Below are 22,873 nucleotides of genomic sequence, written 5' to 3'. Positions count from 1 at the left end.
ATTGCTATTGCAACCAATCAAACTGAAACCTTTTGTTCAATCGAGTAAAAATCACAATTCAACAGTATAACGCGATCCTTGAGTTCGACACTCGGTCTTACCGTTTTAAATATATTACTTGCACGATTTCGTACACTTGCGAAAATCGCCATCAAGTTTTTGGCGCCGTTGCCGGGGATTGCCAAATCATTGTTGAATTTTTATTTTTGCTTAATTGAAATTTTTTGCTCTGCAACAAAATTTTTGCTTTTATTTTATTTTAATTATTATTCAATTCTCTATTACTCACTATTTGTCTAATCTTGTATGCGAGGCCAGGCCTCAGCTGAACTTCTCTTTGACGCAGAAATCGAAAAGACCGCTCGAGCAAATCGAAAAGAAGCTCGATTGAGAAAACTCAAAGAGAAGGAGGAAAGTAGTGAAGTAAACTTTGACACAGACGAACAGGTACACGAGGAAGTTAACGAGATGGGAGATGAAAATCCGCCGCCACCACCAGTGGAGAGACTTCTCGGAGACTATGGTGCCCGTGACAGAAACCGAAACAGGTTAACCATTACTAATCAGCCTGTGACGGTAAACAAGTTTGAAATCAATCCAGGATTGCTGCGTGAGCTGAAGGAGAAACAGTTTGCAGGAAAGTACAATGAAGATGCCAATAAGCACCTGAAGAATTTCTTTGTGATTTGTGAGACAACAAAGGTGGATGGTAATTCTGAAGAAGCCAAACGGTTGAGACTATTTCCATTCTCACTAACTGATGATGCCAAAGAATGGTTCGACTCCTTACCAGCTGGTAGCATAACAACTTGGAATGAAATGGAAGACAAGTTCTTGGAGCAGTTTTTTCCTACAGCTTTGTTTGTGAGAAGGCGACAAGACATTTCCAACTTCCAACAAAAAGATGGAGAATCACTTGGAGAAGCTTACAAGAGGTATAAGAAGTTACTAGCCGCATGTCCAGAGCACAATTATGATGGTACTGTTCAAATGCAAATTTTCTGCAATGGTCTACTCCTTGCTACTAGACAAGTTTTAGACACAGCTTCTGGTGGTTCCATAAATTTCAAAACCGCTACTCAAATCATAAAAGTCATTGAAGCTGTCGCACTAAATGAACAAATGGAGATGTATGACAGAACTGGTGGTACAAGAGGTGGACTCATAGACCTGAATCAAGTTTGTAATTCTGGTATCACTAGAATGATGTTACCGAAGATGTCCTAACAACTACTTTATGAATAATGTTGTTTCTATTGTTGGCACATCTTACATAACATATAAAATACTGACAGAAAATAAATAAAGTGCACAAGTAATTGTTAACCCAGTTCAGCCAACTGCCTACTCTGGGGGATACCAATCCAGGAAGGAAATCCACTAATAGCTCTAGTTACTAAGACCTCCAGCAAACCCTAGGATTTACGCCTTAAACTAAGACCTCCAGCAAACCCTTGGTTTACGCCTTATAACCTCGACACTACTCATGCAACTTCTGCCTAGGAACTCCTAGACATGAGATCCCATCTCACTTCCACTCACTCAACACAACCTGTGTTGATTATACAATGTTGGGAATGATGTGGCGACAACTTGTCAAGACAACACTTCACTTTTGCTTAAAAGCTTCAAGTGAATCACACACGGTAAACTCCGTACTTCAAAGCTTAGGAGTAACCTTAAAATAATAAACTTACTTCTTAACTCGTGTTATAGAATCCACAAGCAAGAATTACAATCAAACAATAAAAGACTCAACAAAGACTCAATATGTGAACTTAATATTTTTCAATGAGATACTTAGTCTTGAGCTTGGTCTTCGTATATATAATAATTAGGCACGCTCCTCTTTCTTCACAAATGCTCAGACGCTCCTTGAGAATCATAAAGGATGATCTGATTCTCTTTTGATCTTCATCAAGAATGTATAGAAACTTTCCAAAAGTGTTTAAGGACTTTATAGGATAATTGTGATCATACCGTTGTACCATTAAGTCTTATCTTATCCTTAAAATACCTGATCAGATCAAATCTCTATTGAGCGTGCTCTTTAAGTGGATTTCCATATATAGCAGATGCTCTCATAAATGCGCGAGATTTCCTTGAATAAATATGATGTTGTAACATGTTTTCCAACATCTTGTTAGTATATTTGTTTTAGCAAAATTAAGCCAATTCAAATATCCAACAATCTCCCCCTTTGGCAATTTTTGGCTAAAACAATTTCAGGCCATTACCTTGAGAGATATAAAGAGCGCAATCCTTCAAATCACCATGGTCACACAAAAGAAGGAATGTTAGAGCATCATTTAAACAAAATTTCACATAGGTGAAAATATATGCATCAGAGGCAGCAGTAGCGGAGTTATCATCAATTAGCCTCGAGCAAAATAAAACGAGGTATCAGAGCAAAACATATATCATATGTCATATGTCATCAAAGGTGTTGTGACATATGGGAGCACATCTTCTAGCACATGTTCGTCCAATCAGGGCAGCATCCATTCAGTAGCAAACTCCCCCTGACTTCATCAGCTTGTGCATCATCTCAGGGTAAAAAATTTTACTCCCCCTGAATACTTGCTTACTGCTACTTAAAAACATGTCATAACAAAAGACACAACATGTAGCAGAAACAAACAAATCAAAGTACTACTCCCCCTTTTTAGCCACAAAATGTGCCAAAACAGGAAGGTTAAGTATCCAAAGTGCAGAATTAAAAGTACAGACCATGCACTCAGAAGGTGCTAAAATCCAGGGCACAAAACAACCCACAAACCAAATAACAAAGTGCAGTAAAACATTAAAACAGATTACAAAATCATTCATCATCACTACTGTCAGAGGCTTCATCCTCATCTGTAGCAGTAGCATAACCTTCATCCTCATCTGCATTGTTTTGATCACCTGTAGCAGCCACATTTGCACTAGCTTTGACAGGTATTTCATCAGCTTCCAATCCTTCAATCATCTTCAAGAACACTTTCTTCCTTTCCTCAAGCTCAGCCTGCTGTTTATCTATTTCTTGACATTGAACCTTTAAACCAGCAATAATCTCCTTTTTGGTCATAACACCAGCTCCAGCAGCAGATGTCCCAACATGATCAGTAACATTGTGATTACCAAAAAGCTTATGATGAAAAGTAAAACCAGGTTCCCTTTTCTTGAGAGTGTCAGTCACAACCTTAATGTCTGGATATTGGGCCAAGATAATTCCACATAGCAAAGATGGAAATGCTATTGGCATCTTCACAGCTGTTGATCTAATATGCTTAATGGTTTGATCAAAAATAAAGGTCCCATAGTCATAGTCAAACTTGGTTCCTACAGCATATATAAATCTACCCAGGTTTGTAGCAACATTGGTTGCATGCTTGGTTGGCACCCAATTTGTTGACCCTATCCTATTGAGGATGGCATATTTGACATTTAGTTTGCTCGTGGGTATCAGCTTCTTTGTAGGCCAGACTTTAACCTTACCACCAGTTATCTCAGTACTCACAACATCATTAGCAACCTCTAATTCAGCCTTAGGTTCTATAGATCTTCCTAAGTAGTTATTAATCACAACAGGGGAAAAGTTGATACATTTACCTCTGACAAAAACTTTGTGGTAGTCCTTGCTCAGTGGATTATCACATTCTTCAGGGATGTTCACAAGAAACTCTTTCACCAGCAGCTCATAGAAGGGACTGAAGTCACAGACTGTCTTCATCAGACCAGCTTCCTTGATGTAGTCAAAGATGTCTTGACATTTGAGAGCATCTTTGGTCAGTTCCCTTTCAACAGCCAATCTCCTTTGGTAAATGTAGTCCCATCTTAGTGCAAAGGCTGCACGATGGAAGGAAATGTTATCACAGGGGGCTTCTTCAACACCTTGAGGAGCCTTCTTCACAGTAGTCTTCTTAGGGTTGGCAGATGAGATGTTAGCAACATCTTCAGCAACATCATAGTCTGAGTCACTAGATGACTCCTTCTTTCTCTTCAGTGTTTCCTTCTTCTTGCTGGGAGGGGAGAAAACCTTACTCCAACCTTTGACTGGTCCAACACCTTTTGTTTTCACCCTTGGTGTAGGAGTCTTGCTTGCAGTGGCCACAGCCTTCCCTGTACAGCTTCTCAACCTTTTTGTTATACCACCAGTTGATTTTACAGCAGTTTTGGTGGTGACATAATCATCAACATCTACTACATCTTTTTCTTTCTCAGCTTCTGCAGGCTTGTCAGCTTCAACCTCTTGCTCATCTGTAGGGATGGACTGGTTGCTCTCTTCAGATTGAGTTTCCTCTTCATCAGCAGAAGCTCCTTCATCAGCAATTTCAGTCTCTTCATCTGAGGTCTCAGATGTTGTGACAGTTGTCTCAACATCTTTTGCAACATCAGCTTCCTTCACAGGTTCTTCCTCAGCGGTTTCAGTTTCTTCATCTTCTCTCAAGGATGTCTCAACATCCTTCATCACAATTTCTTCTGTTTCCACAGGGGCTGATTTTTCAGTTATCATTTCAGCAAGAGTTGGTGATTTATCAGCAATGTCAGGCTCAACTTCTGTATGGGTGTCTTCAATCTCCGTTTCAACAGGCATAGAGTTAAGATCTTTCTTTGCAGCGTCAGATCCCAAATTTTCTTCGCTAGGGTCAACAGCAGGAGGAATTGTTTCAACAACTTCAGACACAGGTTTAGGGTTCTGAGATTCTCCTTCGTTGGTTTCAGATGTTTTCTCAGATGTGTTAACATTCGAATCAAACACCAAATCAGACATAGACAGAGAAAACTTAGATTTGTAATCCCTTCTTTTCCTTTTAGAACTTCCTTTACTAGATTTATTACCCAAAGGAGAGATAGCATCACTTACTTTGATGATTTCTTCCTTTTTCTCAACAGATTTTTCTTTTCCTTTCTTCTCAGCGACATTTGTTTGAGCTTTGGGTTTGGATGCACGAACAGTCGTAACAGGGACGGCGTCCTTGATGATCTTCGAGGAATCGATCTTTGCCTTTGATCGAGTAGAACGGCCAGACTTTGTAGTTTGTGATGATTCAGACATGTTTGAATGAAGGTTTTTGAAGTTTGAGAAGTTGAATGGATGAAGGTTGTGGTGAGAAGCAGTTGAATAGGGTTCACGATCAAAAATTAGGATTTGGGAGAAAGTGTATTGATTGCGTGTAAAGACATATTTAAGGGAAGTGTGTAATGATTTCCCTAAATTAGCGTGCATTGATTGATGGGAGAGAAAACGGTTTCCTTTTGCACGCCTCAACTGCTGTAACTGCTATGCATCTTCATGCAGGCAAATTCCCAATTTGCCCCTTAAAAATTCAAACTGATTAGCATCAAGCGCCTTTGTAAAAATGTCAGCTAGCTGTTCACTTGTACCAATGTGCTTAAGTTCCACACAATTTTCTTCAACAAGGTCTCTGATGAAATGATGCCTGATGTCTATGTGTTTGGTTCTTGAGTGTTGAACTGGATTCTTTGATATATTGATTGCACTCAAGTTGTCACAATATAATGTCATGACATCTTGGTCGACATTATATTCTTTCAGCATCTGTTTCATCCACATCAGCTGGGAACAACTGCTTCCTGCAGCTATGTATTCAGCCTCTGCAGTAGACAGAGACACACAATTCTGCTTCTTGCTGAACCATGAGATTAAATTATCACCCAAAAAGAAACATCCTCCTGAGGTACTCTTTCTATCATCAGCACTTCCAGCCCAATCTGCATCACAATACTGTTGGAGTAAGCCCTAAGAGCCAATCTATTTTCATAGTATTTGCTTTAGGAGTTTGAATATAAATATGGCATTTCTTTATTATATTTGTAAGGTTGCAAAATAATGAAGTCCCTAGAATAGAAAGTCCGTTTAATAATTAAGTGTGACTTAATCATGAGATAATATTAAACATAAGGACACTATTCTTAAAGTATCCGTAGTCGAGCTTTAAGGTAAAGGGGATAACCTTAAAGCATAAAGACTATTATGAAGATAGACTGATGATCACATCTCATGGATCATGGGATAAGGAGTTATCAAGTCTTGACGTAGGTATAAATATTAGGAGTAATATTTATACTGGATTGACCCGCTATGAGAGTACTACATGCAAAGTTATGCAAAGTGTCATAAGTTACTCTCATGGTGATAATGGTGTAAACCGCCCTTAGACCTGAAACCACTTTGTACCCTAGATGTGGAGTCAAGTACTTTGTTGCTGATCTAACGTTGTCCGTAACAGGATAACCATAAAGGCAGTTGATGGGCACTTCACAAAGCATGCTGAGGGACAGTAGTGACCTAGATGGAATTTGCCAATCCTGCATAACAGGATAAATGTCATGGGCCCAATATTGAACTAGACAAAGATGACACCAAGTATGTTTTGTGTTCAATATAGACATAAAGGGCAAAGGGGTAATTATACACACTGATATTATCACAAGAGGTTATGTTTAGATCACATGTTAATTTCTCGTAACTTGAGTAACAGTGATGTGTTGCTAGATACCGCTCACTGTTTATTGTAATAAATAGTGATTTATTATAATTGTCAATGTTACGGAAACCTACAGGGTCACACACATAAGAACAATCTAGTGAGATTGGAACACCGTAAGGTACGGTGCACCTTGGAGAAATAAGGAAATATGATAAGGGTATTATGGTAATTAAAATGAGCATTACATCATATGGTATGATGTAGCAAGAAGGGGGTGCAAATATGTACTAGACATATTTACATGAGAATGACGCCCACTATAGCCCATTTAGTTAAAAGGGCTTTAGTGTAATTTTGCCATGGCAAGTGGTTCTATAAATAGAACCCTTGTGGTAAGGAGAAATAGTTACACACTTTTGTTACTCATTCTCATGAGCCTTTGTTCTCTCCTCTCTTGAGAAACCCTAATCACCTTTCTAGAGTTTTTGTGAAAAACCCTAATCCTTATTTTGTGCCTCCTTTCTCCTAACCCTTCAAACCATTGGAGCTAGCACTCCATTGAAGGTTGTTGTTCGTGTGGACTGGCTAGAGGCGTTATACCTTTAACGCTTGTGATCAAATTCGTTGGTGACTTGGTGGTGACCTTGTTCGTGACGGTTCGAGGTTCTTGTTCGTGACCTTGTTCGTGATTCGAAGTGTTCGATAGCCGTTCGTGATTTAAAGGGAGTTTTCGAACCAAACGGTAAAACTCTAAACACAATTCATGACCATTCGTAAGGATCACAAAAGGAAAATTTTAAAATTCCGCTGCTTTTATCGTATCAATTTTCCTTCAGTGGTATCAGAGCCACTTACGAAACCATGAATTGATGTTTGTTTAAATTCATGAATTCAGTTTTAATATGATTAAAACAGTTAATAAAAGATTAAAATCGAGTAATTAAAATTTGACGGTTGTTTGTGTATAAATTGGATGATTAACATTGAAACGGCTCCGGAATCCGACACTTGTATGGTGGAGCATGCGATATGTTGATTGTCCTAAGGTTACACGAACAAGAACGGTCAATACTTACATGTGATGTAAGTTTTGTGTATGAATTGGGTAATTAACATTGAAACGGCTTCGGAATCCGACACTTGTATGGTGAAGCATGCGATATGTTAATTGTCCTAAGGTTACACAATCAAGAACGGCCATAAACTTATATATGATATAAGTAACCGTAATGCAAAATGGTGTATGTGATATACCGTTAGTAATTTCGTTAAAATTATTATGAAAGTTATTCAATTAAAGCGAGCCGTGTTCATTTGTTTCGGAATCCGACATTTGTATGGTGAAACAATGACATGTTGATCAATTGGATTGAATTTGGTCATAAGGAATTTTGACGGCATGAAAGGGTTGCACAAATGTTGTGTCATTAAAATTAGGATTTGCAAAACGTATCAAGTGTTGATGCGAAAAGTAGATGATAAATATATTTAATTTTGAAATCGTTTCAAAATTCTAGAAATATCTTTTAAAATTGTTTTAAAAGATAATATCATCAATTTTGGAAATATTTTATTCAAAAGGGTTTTGATTAAATAATTTTCCATATTTGACAAATATATTTAATTATAAAATCGTTTCAAATCTCTAGAAATATCTTTTAAAATTGTTTTAAAAGATAATATTACCAATTTTGGAAATATTTTATTCAAAAAGGTTTTGATTAAATAATTTTCCATATTTGGAGAATTGTCAAAAGATTTAATTCTACTTTAAAATAATGTTATTTATTTTAGCAAATTTTGATTCGAAATATTTAATTGTGAATTAAATATTTGAATCAAACTTACCTGATTTGATCAATCGCCGGATTTAATTAATTATGAGACTTTAATAATAATAAAGTTTGTTTGTTATTATTATATTTGATGATCGGTTATGGCCTTAGTTTATTTATTTTATTGCATTTGGTTTTTAAATACGGCCTGCGTGTCGTGCCTTATCTCTATTCTCTATATTCTCTTCTCATCCACTCCCTCGTATGTAAAACGAGTATTCTTTTATATTATTATGTAATATTATGAAGAAGAAGAACAATGGAGGTCAACCTTGGAGATCATGCTTGGAGAAGTATAGATCGTTTTAGGTTAGATTAGGTTCTCTCATTGGCTTGGGAGAACAAATGCGCTATGGGCCATAACTGTTTCATTTTATTATATTATGTATGTTGATGCATGTTATGAATGGAGTGACGTCATTGTATGTAAGCCGTGGTAAGGTGAGATCAAATTAATTATAAAAGCCCTCAAAGGAATTAATATTAAGTTTTATTGCTTTCCAACGAATAGCGCCCTTCAAGATCAATATCGATCAATGTAGGTTTTGCCAACGCAAAGTGCATTGTCAATATTGATAAGTTGCGGTGAGGTAATTTATTTATCCGATCGCTATTTAATGGGTCTAACTTAACTAAAGAAAATATAATAAGATTATATGACTTTAGAAGCAAGTATTGGGTCATTCCATGTGATGGATTAGAATAAGTGTTATTCACCCAATAGAAAGGATATGAGAGTTGTATGAGATACAATTGGAAAGGAGTTTCCTACCTAAATAACTAAGTTTTGTGTAATCAGCCCAACGCTGACTTAAAACGAAGTGAAATATGGATCTCATTCTCACTAGAAAATCTTCCAACGGGATTTTCCGAATCAAATGTCGAGGGTCATTTGTTTTGAGTAAAATAGTGAGAGAGCGTATTTAATTAAAGACCAAATTAAATATGATTTAGTCATAATATCTTACATATCTTTGTAATTAGAATTTCGAAATACAATACATATTAAGTTGTCCTTATGAAGGACAAGATTTTCAGAAAGGAGTTTCTGTATTGGTACAAATTGAGAATTGTTCTCAAATGCGAGAAAACTATAAGTCTTGAACTATAAACTGTGAACAACCTACCATAACTAGATTGGAAAAGGGATACTTGTTAGAAGCATCAAGTTGACGTCTAGATATAGAATATATAATAAATGATGTGATCATTTAATCTCAAGTAAGATCCTTTTGAAAGAACTTTAGAGTATGATAAATTTCTCAATGGATCAAAAAGTTGGTCATAGGATCAATCTAACAAATTATAATGGAATAGATATAGACAAAATTGTTTTGAATATCTACCGGAATTTGTTGAGTTGAATGAGAATTAATTTGCACTATCAAAGATTTGAGATATAATATAAATAAGATTTATATTCCTCTTATTTGAATAGTACAAAATGGTTGTCAAAGTAGAACGGCTATGGTTAGACCATTAAATAAAAATGACGTAAATAGTTCTTGGAAGAGTCAAACCAAAAGTATGAAGTGAGACTTCAATAATGCACATATTGTTATAGAAAGTCAAAATTTCTATTTCTACATCAAAAGTATATGATACAAGATGTTGAATCTCAATTTTTCGAAAATAGAGATGCTTAAAGAATTAGAACATTGGCTATAATTTTAAGTCAACCCATATCTAGAATGAAAATTGTTTCATTGATAATGAGAGCTTATGCAATGACTTAAAATCGAGTTTGAAATGGAACACAATAATTGTTATTGAATTCCATCTAGTAATAGAAGTAGCAATTGTATATCTTGTATTGACAATATATGAATTGTAGCCTTAAATGATAAGACAAGTAATGGTCCTATCATTTAAGCAAAGTTTTCTATACTATTACTCCAAGTCAAGTAATGGACTAGGGTTCCATGGTCTTGATAGGGTTATCTATAACAATCGTGATAAGAGCCAAATATGATTTGGACCTTAAATATATCAAGAGCATTGTTGTTTAGTACAAATATTCGATGTGTCAATAAAATAACGCATGACCTATTTGAACAATATACATGAGATGTATGTCGACCACTAAACATATTTTGTATATTGAGTTTATTTTACTTCATTAACATTGATGATTAAAATCATTAGATGTTGGTAGGTGTATGACACCAATTAGAAATCTTTGAATTTGTCAAAGAAATTCAACAATGAAGAAAATAGAACTCGACAAAAGTATTTAAGTTATATGAATGAGTCATATCAGTAAATACTTAATTAAAAGACTATAATAACTATTTTATCACATCATGTTTGACATGATTTAAGGATAGTTTAATTATATATTGACTCTTTCTATAAATCTCTTTACTTATAATTAATCTTCACCCACAATTAGTTCCCTTTTAAAATGATCATAAAGACACCATATGCGATATGGAGGTAAGAGTACCAAGTTTGTCTTTATGAGAATTTTGGATTAAAATTTATTAGATAAATCTAATTCCAAATGAATGAATGAATAAGTGGAAATATCCTAAAGAAAGGGATATTGGTCCTATATCACTCTTAAGGACAAAAGGTTGTTTTGTTGCTAGGTTTGAAACATTCCTCTAGTGGGAGTGTGTCTCTAAAAGAGACAGTGGGAGTGATATAGAACTTGAATAAATTCAAGTACCACAAAACATATTTATTTAAAAGGGAATGCAAACCGGTTCCTCAAGGTTGTTGAAGAACCATTGTTTTAAAGTTGCACAAATCCAAGATAAGTCTAACATATCACATATGGCTACAAGGTATGGTTTTATCATGACTCAGCAATGTGATATGATTCTCATGGAAGATGAGTCTTTGACTTTCTAAAAGGTCGTAAGACGATCTAGATTATGAGAAGTGGCTAAATGCCATGAAATCTCATACAGAATCCATATACACTAACCTTATGTAGATAATGGTTATGTCTTCAAGATGAGTAAGACTCATACGATGAAAGTGAGTATTCTTTTTGAACACTGATATGGATGGTATTAAGAATACCTTATAATATTTGATTGCTTCTGCTAAATGTTGTACTACATGTTTTGGTAGATGGATAACAAAGTTGCATTCCTTAATTGGAATGACCTCATATATATGCGTTGGACATATACGTAAGGGTTTTGTTGATCCAAATGATGCTAGAAAGGTATATAACTTGTAGCTATCTAATTTTGATTAGATAGAGTTCTCAGAAAATTAAATTATTGTTTGTTCCTTTTATGAAGTTTTATGAAAACAAATTAACAAGGACAAACCTATCTAACTTTGATTAGATCGAATAAATTTGAATATTTGTTCCTTTTGAAAGTTTTGTGGAAAACAAATGAAGGACAAATATAAATCTTGTGCATACAAAGTTTTAGTGGGAGTGATAATATCTGATATCATATTAATCATCAAGACATTTTTCTTATACATGTGAGACATGACTAGGAAAATAACTCTTGATGAAACACTTAGGCAAGAATTCCTAAAGAGTTAGGAATAACCTATGTACCAAAATTGAAATTAGTGTTTGACACTAACTTACCTTCAAGAATATCCCTAAGGACCTTAAAGGAACTAAGGCCTATTTCTTGAAATAGATAGGTATGGGAAGGATCATTATAAGGAAGTTATAATGAAGGAAGTTTCCATACCAATGTATTGTATATCATGGCTGAATACAAGCATTGAAAGCTATAAGATAAGCTTCGTAATATGTTTGTTTCAGTTAAATAAGTTGAGTATTTAAGATTGGATCGTTTGGCTCATGATTGAGCTAAAGATATGTTTCCGGTGTTACAAGTCACATTAATCACATTAGTGATGGTAATAGTTTAATCTTGCAAGAACACTTGAAAATAGATCTCACCGACGATTCATGAATATACTTAGACACTTATATATTTCGATAGAGATCGAAATAGAACGTTGGAAGATACGTAAGATACCAACATAGGAAATAGTTCCTTATCCACTAACAAAGCCTCTTGCGCAGTTGAAGCGTGATGGGCATACTAAGTCTATAGGTATTAAGAGAAACCTAGATTGGCTTTAGTGCTAGTGGGAGATTGTTGGAGTAAGCCCTAAGAGCCAATCTATTTTCATAGTATTTGCTTTAGGAGTTTGAATATAAATATGGCATTTCTTTATTATATTTGTAAGGTTGCAAAATAATGAAGTCCCTAGAATAGAAAGTCCGTTTAATAATTAAGTGTGACTTAATCATGAGATAATATTAAACATAAGGACACTATTCTTAAAGTATCCGTAGTCGAGCTTTAAGGTAAAGGGGATAACCTTAAAGCATAAAGACTATTATGAAGATAGACTGATGATCACATCTCATGGATCATGGGATAAGGAGTTATCAAGTCTTGACGTAGGTATAAATATTAGGAGTAATATTTATACTGGATTGACCCGCTATGAGAGTACTACATGCAAAGTTATGCAAAGTGTCATAAGTTACTCTCATGGTGATAATGGTGTAAACCGCCCTTAGACCTGAAACCACTTTGTACCCTAGATGTGGAGTCAAGTACTTTGTTGCTGATCTAACGTTGTCCGTAACAGGATAACCATAAAGGCAGTTGATGGGCACTTCACAAAGCATGCTGAGGGACAGTAGTGACCTAGATGGAATTTGCCAATCCTGCATAACAGGATAAATGTCATGGGCCCAATATTGAACTGGACAAAGATGACACCAAGTATGTTTTGTGTTCAATATAGACATAAAGGGCAAAGGGGTAATTATACACACTGATATTATCACAAGAGGTTATGTTTAGATCACATGTTAATTTCTCGTAACTTGAGTAACAGTGATGTGTTGCTAGATACCGCTCACTGTTTATTGTAATAAATAGTGATTTATTATAATTGTCAATGTTACGGAAACCTACAGGGTCACACACATAAGAACAATCTAGTGAGATTGGAACACCGTAAGGTACGGTGCACCTTGGAGAAATAAGGAAATATGATAAGGGTATTATGGTAATTAAAATGAGCATTACATCATATGGTATGATGTAGCAAGAAGGGGGTGCAAATATGTACTAGACATATTTACATGAGAATGACGCCCACTATAGCCCATTTAGTTAAAAGGGCTTTAGTGTAATTTTGCCATGGCAAGTGGTTCTATAAATAGAACCCTTGTGGTAAGGAGAAATAGTTACACACTTTTGTTACTCATTCTCATGAGCCTTTGTTCTCTCCTCTCTTGAGAAACCCTAATCACCTTTCTAGAGTTTTTGTGAAAAACCCTAATCCTTATTTTGTGCCTCCTTTCTCCTAACCCTTCAAACCATTGGAGCTAGCACTCCATTGAAGGTTGTTGTTCGTGTGGACTGGCTAGAGGCGTTATACCTTTAACGCTTGTGATCAAATTCGTTGGTGACTTGGTGGTGACCTTGTTCGTGACGGTTCGAGGTTCTTGTTCGTGACCTTGTTCGTGATTCGAAGTGTTCGATAGCCGTTCGTGATTTAAAGGGAGTTTTCGAACCAAACGGTAAAACTCTAAACACAATTCATGACCATTCGTAAGGATCACAAAAGGAAAATTTTAAAATTCCGCTGCTTTTATCGTATCAATTTTCCTTCAAATACCCTATCAAAGTTGAATTCTTTGTCTGGGAGTACAGAATCCCATAATCACTGGTGCCCTTTATATACTTCAGAATCCTTTTGACTTGGACAAGATGGCTCATCTTTGGCTTGGCTTGATATCTTGCACAAACACCCACAGCAAAGGTGATGTCTGGTCTACTAGCTGTAAGATACAATAGACTGCCAATCATGCTCCTGTATAGGCTTTGATCAACATCAATGCCATTTTCATCTTTGGTTAGCTTTAGATGAGTAGCAGCTGGTGTTCTTTTGTGTGCTGCAGTGTCCATTCCAAACTTTTTGATCATGTTCTTCGCATACTTGCTTTGAGAGACAAATATGGTGTCTTCCATTTGTTTTACTTGCAGACCAAGAAAATATGTCAGCTCACCTACCAAACTCATTTCAAACTCTGATTGCATTTGTTGTACAAAATGTTGCACCATCTTTTCAGACATTCCACCAAATACTATGTCATCAACATAAATCTGGGCAATCATCAGCTTCTCTTCTTGTTCTTTAACAAACAAGGTTTTGTCATGGCCTCCTTTTCTGTATCCTTGACTAACAAGAAAATTTGTCAGCCTTTCATACCAGGCCCTTGGAGCCTGTTTCAGTCCATAAAGAGCCTTCTTCAGCTTGTACACATGATCAGGATTAGCAGGATCTACAAAACCTTTTGGCTGCTCCACATAAACTTCTTCATGTAGATACCCATTTAGGAAGGCACTCTTGACATCCATTTGGTACAGCTTAAATTTGAAGATGCATGCTATACCAAGGAGTAGCCTAATAGATTCTAGTCTTGCTACAGGCGCAAATGTTTCATCAAAATCAAGTCCTTCAACCTGAGTGTACCCTTGAGCTACTAACCTTGCCTTGTTTCTTGTTACAACACCATTTTCATCTGACTTGTTCTTGTACACCCATTTTGTGCCTATGACATTAACACCATTGGGTCTAGGAACAAGATCCCACACATCACTTCTTCTAAACTGAGTTAATTCATCTTGCATGGCTTCTATCCAGAACTCATCAGTGAGAGCCTCTTTTACATTTTTAGGCTCAATTTTTGAAACAAAACATGAATTAGTAACCACTTCATTAGTCCTCCTTGTAGCAATTCCTTGGTTAGGATTTCCTATGATGAGATCCTTGGGATGGTTCTTCTGGATTCTTATTGAAGGAACTTTGTTCACAGGGCGAGGTGTAGGAATGGTTGATTCATCATCTGAATCTGATTCCTTTTCTGCTACAGCTTCTTCAGATGTTGGCAAAGTTGTTGCAACATCATCTTCAGTATCAGATGTTTTAGCAGATGTCAAATCATCTATCACAACATTGATAGATTCTACTATTACCTTAGTTCTCTGGTTGTAAACTCTGTAGGCCCTGCTGTTTGTTGAGTATCCAAGAAACAATCCTTCTTCACTTTTAGGATCCATTTTTCTTCTGTGCTCTCTATCAGATAGGATATAGCACTTACTTCCAAACACATGAAAGTGTTTAACAGTTGGTTTTCTGCCTTTCCACAGTTCATATAGTGTAGTAGAAGTTCCAGTTCTGAGTGTGACACGATTGTGAATATAACAAGCAGTATGCATAGCCTCAGCCCAGAATTGATATGGAAGATGTTTTGCATGCAACATCACTCTGGCTGACTCTTGTATTGTCCTGTTCTTCCTCTCAACAACACCATTTTGTTGAGGTGTGATTGGAGCTGAGAATTCATGCTTGATTCCTTCAGAGATGCAAAATTCAAGAAAGCTTGCATTCTCAAACTCTTTACCATGATCACTTCGTATCCTAACAATAGCAGAGTTCTTTTCTCTTTGGAGTTGAAGACAAAGTTCTTTGAATGCATCAAAACTTTCAGATTTGTCTTTTAGAAATTCAATCCATGTGAACCTAGAAAAGTCATCTACCATGACAAACGCGTACCTTTTTCCTCCAAGGCTCTCCACTTGCATTGGCCCCATCAAATCTATGTGCAGTAATTCTAGAACCCTTGTTGTGGTAAGATGTTGCAACTTTGGATGCGACATCTTTGTCTGCTTCCCTATTTGACATTCTCCACATATACTTCCTTCCTCTATTTTGAGCTTTGGAAGTCCTCTGATAGCCTCTTTAGCTATTGCCTTCTTCATGCCTTTGAGGTGCAGATGGCCAAGTTTTTGGTGCCACAACTTTACCTCATCTTCTTTGCTAATAAGACATGTTGGTACATCTTCTTCTTTAGGGATCCAGAGATAGCAGTTGTCTCTTGACCTTACTCCTTTCATTAACAACTCTCCTTGCTCATTTGTAACTAGACATTCAGCTTTCGTGAAGTTAACTTTCATGCCTTGATCACAAAGTTGGCTTATGCTGATTAGATTTGCTTTAAGCCCTTTTACAAGCAGCACATTATCTAGCTTTGGCAAGCCATGGTTTGCAAGTTTACCAACTCCCTTGATCTCCCCTTTAGCTCCATCTCCAAAGGTCACAAAGCTGGTAGCATATGACTTCAAGTCTTCAAGATAATGTTCAACACCTGTCATGTGTCTAGAACAGCCACTATCAAAGTACCAGATTTCTCTTGAAGAAGCTCTCAAGGATGTATGAGCTATTAGACCTGTGATCTTCTTCTTTTCTCTCCATTCCTGTCTTGTCGTAACATTAGGAAAGACAGGAGTATAGAATTCTTGATGAACTCTCCTTGGATATCCGTGCAGCCTATAGCAAAAAGGCCTAATGTGTCCTTTCCTGCCACAATGATGACATGTCCAGTTATAGAACCTGGGCATAGAATGTCCCATCAGATGTTGCGACAATCCTCCTGACACAAACGTGCTGCTGATTGGAGTATGTATAGTAGCATTGTTGAACTTCATCTGCTGCTTTACTCTTTCATGTTCAAAACCAATGGGCTTAGGTTTCCCATAGTTTTGTCTCTGTAACATTTCCTCAAAGGCATCAGTACCTTTGGTCATCATTTTAGCCACTTTAGTGACTTGATCTAAATCAGTATTTAATTTGGTTACTTCTTCATTCTGTTCAGCAACTTTACACAGGAGGTTAGACTTCTCCATTTCCAGCTGTTGAATTTGACTACTCTGATCTTCAACCTTAGCATTGAGGTTATCAATGTTTATGAGTAAGTCATTTTTCTCAGCTTGTAGTTTACCATTGATCTTCTTTTGTTTCTCTAATGCTTTGCAAACTTCTATACTTCTAGTATGAAGATCTTTATAAGTAGCAGCTAGTTCCTCATAAGTTACCTCCTCATCACATGATTCTGAGTCAGATTCACAAACTCCTGTTAAAGCATTAACAAATTTGGCAGATTCTTCCTCCTCTGAATCTGTATCAGACCATGAAACCACAAGACTTTTCTTTTGCCTTTTTAGAAAGGTTGGGCATTCAGGTCTGATATGTCCAAAACCTTCACATTCATGGCATTTCACTCCTCTTTCATCTTCATTTGTCTTTTTCTGAAAGCTGGACTGTTTGTTGTTGTTGAGTCGACCATTTGGCTTGTGCCTTTGATCCACTTTCTTCATCAACTTGTTGAACTGTCTTCCAAGCATAGCCATAGATTCAGCTAAGCTTTCTTCACCTTCAGATTCAATTTGTAAGTCATCAGCAGCACTTTTTGAAGCAAAGGCTAGATTCTTATCTTTCTTTTCACTTCTCCTGTTTAGGCCAATTTCATAGGTCTGAAGTGATCCTATGAGTTCATCTAAATTTAGACTTGAAAGGTCATGAGCCTCCTCAATAGCTGTCACCTTCATATCAAATCTTTTAGGCAAAGATCTGAGTATTTTTCCAACTAGCTCCTCATCTGAGATAGGTTTTCCAAGTGCATCAAACGAATTTGCAAAATCAAGCACATTCATCTGAAAGTCATGAATGGTTTCTTCCTCCTTCATTCTGAGATTCTCAAAATTGGTTTTGAGCATCTGAAGTTTAGATAGCTTAACTTTTGATGTTCCTTCATGAGCTTTTCTCAGAACTTCCCAGGCATGCTTAGCAGTAATACATCTCTTAACAAGCCTGAACATGTTTGCATCCACACCATTAAAAATAGCATACAAGGCTTTGGAGTTGCCAAGTGCCAGATCATCCTCATCTTTAGTCCATTCATCATTTGGCTTCTTGACATCAGTTTTATTGCCATCTTTGTCAAGAACCATTGGTGGTTCCCATCCACGTAACACAGCCTTCCATGTCCTGCTGTCAATTGATTTTATGAAAGCCTCCATTTTAGATTTCCAATAATCATAGTTCTCAGGACCTGTCAGTAGGGGGGTTTAGACACTGACCCTCCTTCTTTATCCATTGTACCAGAAAGTACTCTCCCTGGAGCTCACCCAAAATAACAGAACAGGGTGCCTGCTCTGATGCCAATTGTAATTCTGGTATCACTAGAATGATGTTACCGAAGATGTCCCAACAACTACTTTATGAATAATGTTGTTTCTATTGTTGGCACATCTTACATAACATATAAAATACTGACAGAAAATAAATAAAGTGCACAAGTAATTGTTAACCCAGTTCAGCCAACTGCCTACTCTGGGGGATACCAATCCAGGAAGGAAATCCACTAATAGCTCTAGTTACTAAGACCTCCAGCAAACCCTAGGATTTACGCCTTAAACTAAGACCTCCAGCAAACCCTTGGTTTACGCCTTATAACCTCGACACTACTCATGCAACTTCTGCCTAGGAACTCCTAGACATGAGATCCCATCTCACTTCCACTCACTCAACACAACCTGTGTTGATTATACAATGTTGGGAATGATGTGGCGACAACTTGTCAAGACAACACTTCACTTTTGCTTAAAAGCTTCAAGTGAATCACACACGGTAAACTCCGTACTTCAAAGCTTAGGAGTAACCTTAAAATAATAAACTTACTTCTTAACTCGTGTTATAGAATCCACAAGCAAGAATTACAATCAAACAATAAAAGACTCAACAAAGACTCAATATGTGAACTTAATATTTTTCAATGAGATACTTAGTCTTGAGCTTGGTCTTCGTATATATAATAATTAGGCACGCTCCTCTTTCTTCACAAATGCTCAGACGCTCCTTGAGAATCATAAAGGATGATCTGATTCTCTTTTGATCTTCATCAAGAATGTATAGAAACTTTCCAAAAGTGTTTAAGGACTTTATAGGATAATTGTGATCATACCGTTGTACCATTAAGTCTTATCTTATCCTTAAAATACCTGATCAGATCAAATCTCTATTGAGCGTGCTCTTTAAGTGGATTTCCATATATAACAGATGCTCTCATAAATGCGCGAGATTTCCTTGAATAAATATGATGTTGTAACATGTTTTCCAACATCTTGTTAGTATATTTGTTTTAGCAAAATTAAGCCAATTCAAATATCCAACAAAGTTGAACACAGAAATGCTCAGAATATACTCACCAACAAGCAGATTCAAGAGGCAGTGTCAGCTGAAGTAACAAAGAGAATGGCAGCTCTTAATTTAAGTCAACCTCTAGCTGCTTCAGTTAACCAGATGAACACTGTGAGATGTGACTGGTGTGCAGACCCTCATTTCACTATGCATTGCGATGTACCTATGGATGCAACACAAGTAGAAGCGGTGAATTTTCTCAGCAACCAAACAAATCGCCAACAGAATAATCCTTACTCAAACACATTCAATCCAGGCTGGAGGAATCATCCAAACTTCTCATGGAAGAACCAACAAGGTGGCCCTCAAAGTCAACAACAAGGGGGTTACCAAGGAGGTACATCAAATCAATCGTCAGTTCCACAAAAGAAGGCAGATTGGGAGTTAGCTATTGAAGCAATGGCCACAAACATGAACTCTTTCACTCAAGAGACAAGAGCAGCACAAAAGAATACAACAGCTTCAATAAAAAATCTTGAAATTCAGGTTGTTCAAATTGCTCAACAACTCTCACAACGAGCTCCTGGAAGTCTTCCAAGCAATACTGTTATTAATCCAAGAGACCATGGTAGTGTGAATGCTGTTGTTACAAGAAGTCAAAAAGTGAATGAATCACGATCACCCAATTTACAAAAGGGTGGGAGTGAGTCGTCGCCTACACTTGTTGAGGTAGAGTTGGAAGTTCGAAGTACTGAAAAAGAAGATGATGTTGAAGTGCTTGAAAAGAAAGAAGAACCAATTGTGCAAAAGAAAGAGAGCCTTCCGAAACCAGAGATCAAGTTACCTTTCCCTCAAAGGCTTAAAAAAGAAAAAGATGAGAAGAATTTCGGTAAGTTTCTAGAGGTGTTCAAAAAGCTTCAAATCAACATTCCTTTTGCCGAAGCTTTTGAGCAAATGCCTACTTATGCAAAGTTTATGAAAGATATCATCTCAAGAAAGAGAACTATTGGTGATGAGAAGGTGAGACTCACAGAGCAATGTAGTGCAATTTTACAACGGAAGATTCCACAAAAACTCAAAGATCCTGGAAGTGTCACTATTCCTTGTACCATTGGGGATAGAACTTTCAAGAAAGCTTTAATTGATCTTGGAGCTAGTGTAAGTTTGATGCCGCTTTCCATTTACAAGAAGTTGGGTATTGGGAAGATTAATAATACCAGGATGACATTGGAGTTTGCTGACCATTCAATAAAACACCCATACGGTATTGTTGAAGATGTTCTAATGAAAGTGGACAAATTAATATTTCTGATGGATTTTGTTGTTCTTGAGATGCCGGAAGATGATGACATCCCGTTGATCCTTGGAAGACCATTTTTAAGGACGGGAAGATGTTTAATTGATTTAGAAGATGGTACTTTAACTTTGAAAGTGTATGATGAAGTTGTCAAGTTAAATGTCCTTGAAGCAATGAAACATCCAGAAGAAAAAGAGGAGTGCTATAGGGTTAACATTCTGAACTCAATAATTGGGGAACAAATAAAACATCAAGTCCCAAGTCTACCCCTTGAAAGAGTTTTGAGTTTGCCACCAGAAATTGTTCAAGAAAATAAAGACCCTAGAGAATGTGAAGTTCTAACTATGTTGGAGGCTCTTCCATCCTACAACCGCCACACCCCTACTAGGTGGGAGGAGTTACATCCCAAAGAATAAGTTGTTATGGAAGAATCAAAGAAAGGACCGATAGTTGAACTTAAGCAATTACCCTCGCATTTGAAGTATGTGTTCCTTGGTGAGAGGGATGAATACCCGGCTATTATAAGTGCAAATTTAAGTTCTTTGGAAGAAGAAAAATTGTTGAGAATCCTCAGACAATACAAAGGTGCCATTGGGTGGTCCATTGAAGACTTGAAGGGCATAAGCCCTACTTTCTGCATGCATAAGATTTTGATGGAAGACAATCATAAACCAGTGATACAACCGCAGCGGAGACTCAATACAGTCATGAAAGAGGTAGTTAGAAAAGAGGTGGTTAAGCTACTTGAAGCAGGTCTTATTTATCCTATCTCCGACAGTTCGTGGGTTAGTCCTGTCCAAGTTGTTCCAAAAAAGGGCGGGACTACGGTGGTGATGAATGAAAAGAATGAGTTAATCCCAACTCGTACAGTCACTGGATGGAGAGTTTGCATTGATTACAGGAGGCTGAACACTGCAACAAGGAAAGACCACTTTCCATTACCTTTCATTGATCAGATGCTAGAGAGGTTGGCAGGTCATGATTACTATTGTTTCCTAGATGGGTACTCCGGTTATAATCAAATTGTTGTAGCACCGAAGGATCAAGAGAAGACCGCCTTTACCTGCCCCTATGGGATATATGCTTACAGGAGGATGCCATTCGGTTTGTGCAATGCACCCGCAACTTTTCAAAGGTGCATGATGTCGATATTCTCCGATATGATTGAAAAACAAATCGAGGTATTTATGGATGATTTTTCTGTTTTTGGCTCTTCTTTTGATAATTGTCTAATTAATTTATCTCTTGTATTGGAAAGGTGTCAAAAATCTAATTTGGTTCTAAATTGGGAGAAATGTCATTTCGTGGTGAGAGAGGGAATTGTTTTGGGTCACCGAATCTCTTACAAGGGGATAGAGGTTGACCAAGCAAAAATTGAAGTAATTGAAAAACTTCCCCCTCCTACTAATGAAAAAGGTATTAGAAGCTTTTTAGTGTTGGAGTAAGCCCTAAGAGCCAATCTATTTTCATAGTATTTGCTTTAGGAGTTTGAATATAAATATGGCATTTCTTTATTATATTTGTAAGGTTGCAAAATAATGAAGTCCCTAGAATAGAAAGTCCGTTTAATAATTAAGTGTGACTTAATCATGAGATAATATTAAACATAAGGACACTATTCTTAAAGTATCCGTAGTCGAGCTTTAAGGTAAAGGGGATAACCTTAAAACATAAAGACTATTATGAAGATAGACTGATGATCACATCTCATGGATCATGGGATAAGGAGTTATCAAGTCTTGACGTAGGTATAAATATTAGGAGTAATATTTATACTGGATTGACCCGCTATGAGAGTACTACATGCAAAGTTATGCAAAGTGTCATAAGTTACTCTCATGGTGATAATGGTGTAAACCGCCCTTAGACCTGAAACCACTTTGTACCCTAGATGTGGAGTCAAGCACTTTGTTGCAGATCTAACGTTGTCCGTAACAGGATAACCATAAAGGCAGTTGATGGGTACTTCACAAAGCATGCTGAGGGACAGTAGTGACCTAGATGGAATTTGCCAATCCTGCACAACAGGATAAATGTCATGGGCCCAATATTGAACTGGACAAAGATGACACCAAGTATGTTTTGTGTTCAATATAGACATAAAGGGCAAAGGGGTAATTATACACACTGATATTATCACAAGAGGTTATGTTTAGATCACATGTTAATTTCTCGTAACTTGAGTAGCAGTGATGTGTTGCTAGATACCGCTCACTGTTTATTGTAATAAATAGTGATTTATTATAATTGTCAATGTTACGGAAACCTACAGGGTCACACACATAAGAACAATCTAGTGAGATTGGAAC

At 36.8% G+C, this 22,873-nt stretch overlaps 1 protein-coding gene across 1 annotated transcript; it reads left to right on the top strand.

Annotated features, from left to right (window-relative positions):
* Positions 1–193: 193 nt before the first annotated feature.
* Positions 194–20,980, top strand: LOC123886088. The gene is made up of 2 exons (XM_045935428.1): positions 194–1,180; positions 19,305–20,980. The coding sequence occupies exons 1-2, from the start codon at positions 307–309 to the stop codon at positions 20,978–20,980; spliced, it is 2,550 nt and encodes an 849-aa protein (XP_045791384.1). The 5' UTR covers positions 194–306.
* The last annotated feature ends 1,893 nt before the right edge of the window (positions 20,981–22,873 follow it).

Source organism: Trifolium pratense, linkage group LG5 (genome assembly GCF_020283565.1).
Source record: "Trifolium pratense cultivar HEN17-A07 linkage group LG5, ARS_RC_1.1, whole genome shotgun sequence".
NCBI lineage: Eukaryota > Viridiplantae > Streptophyta > Magnoliopsida > Fabales > Fabaceae > Trifolium > Trifolium pratense.
Note: the sequence above shows the minus strand (reverse complement) of the source record. Positions and strands in the feature narration are given on the sequence as shown.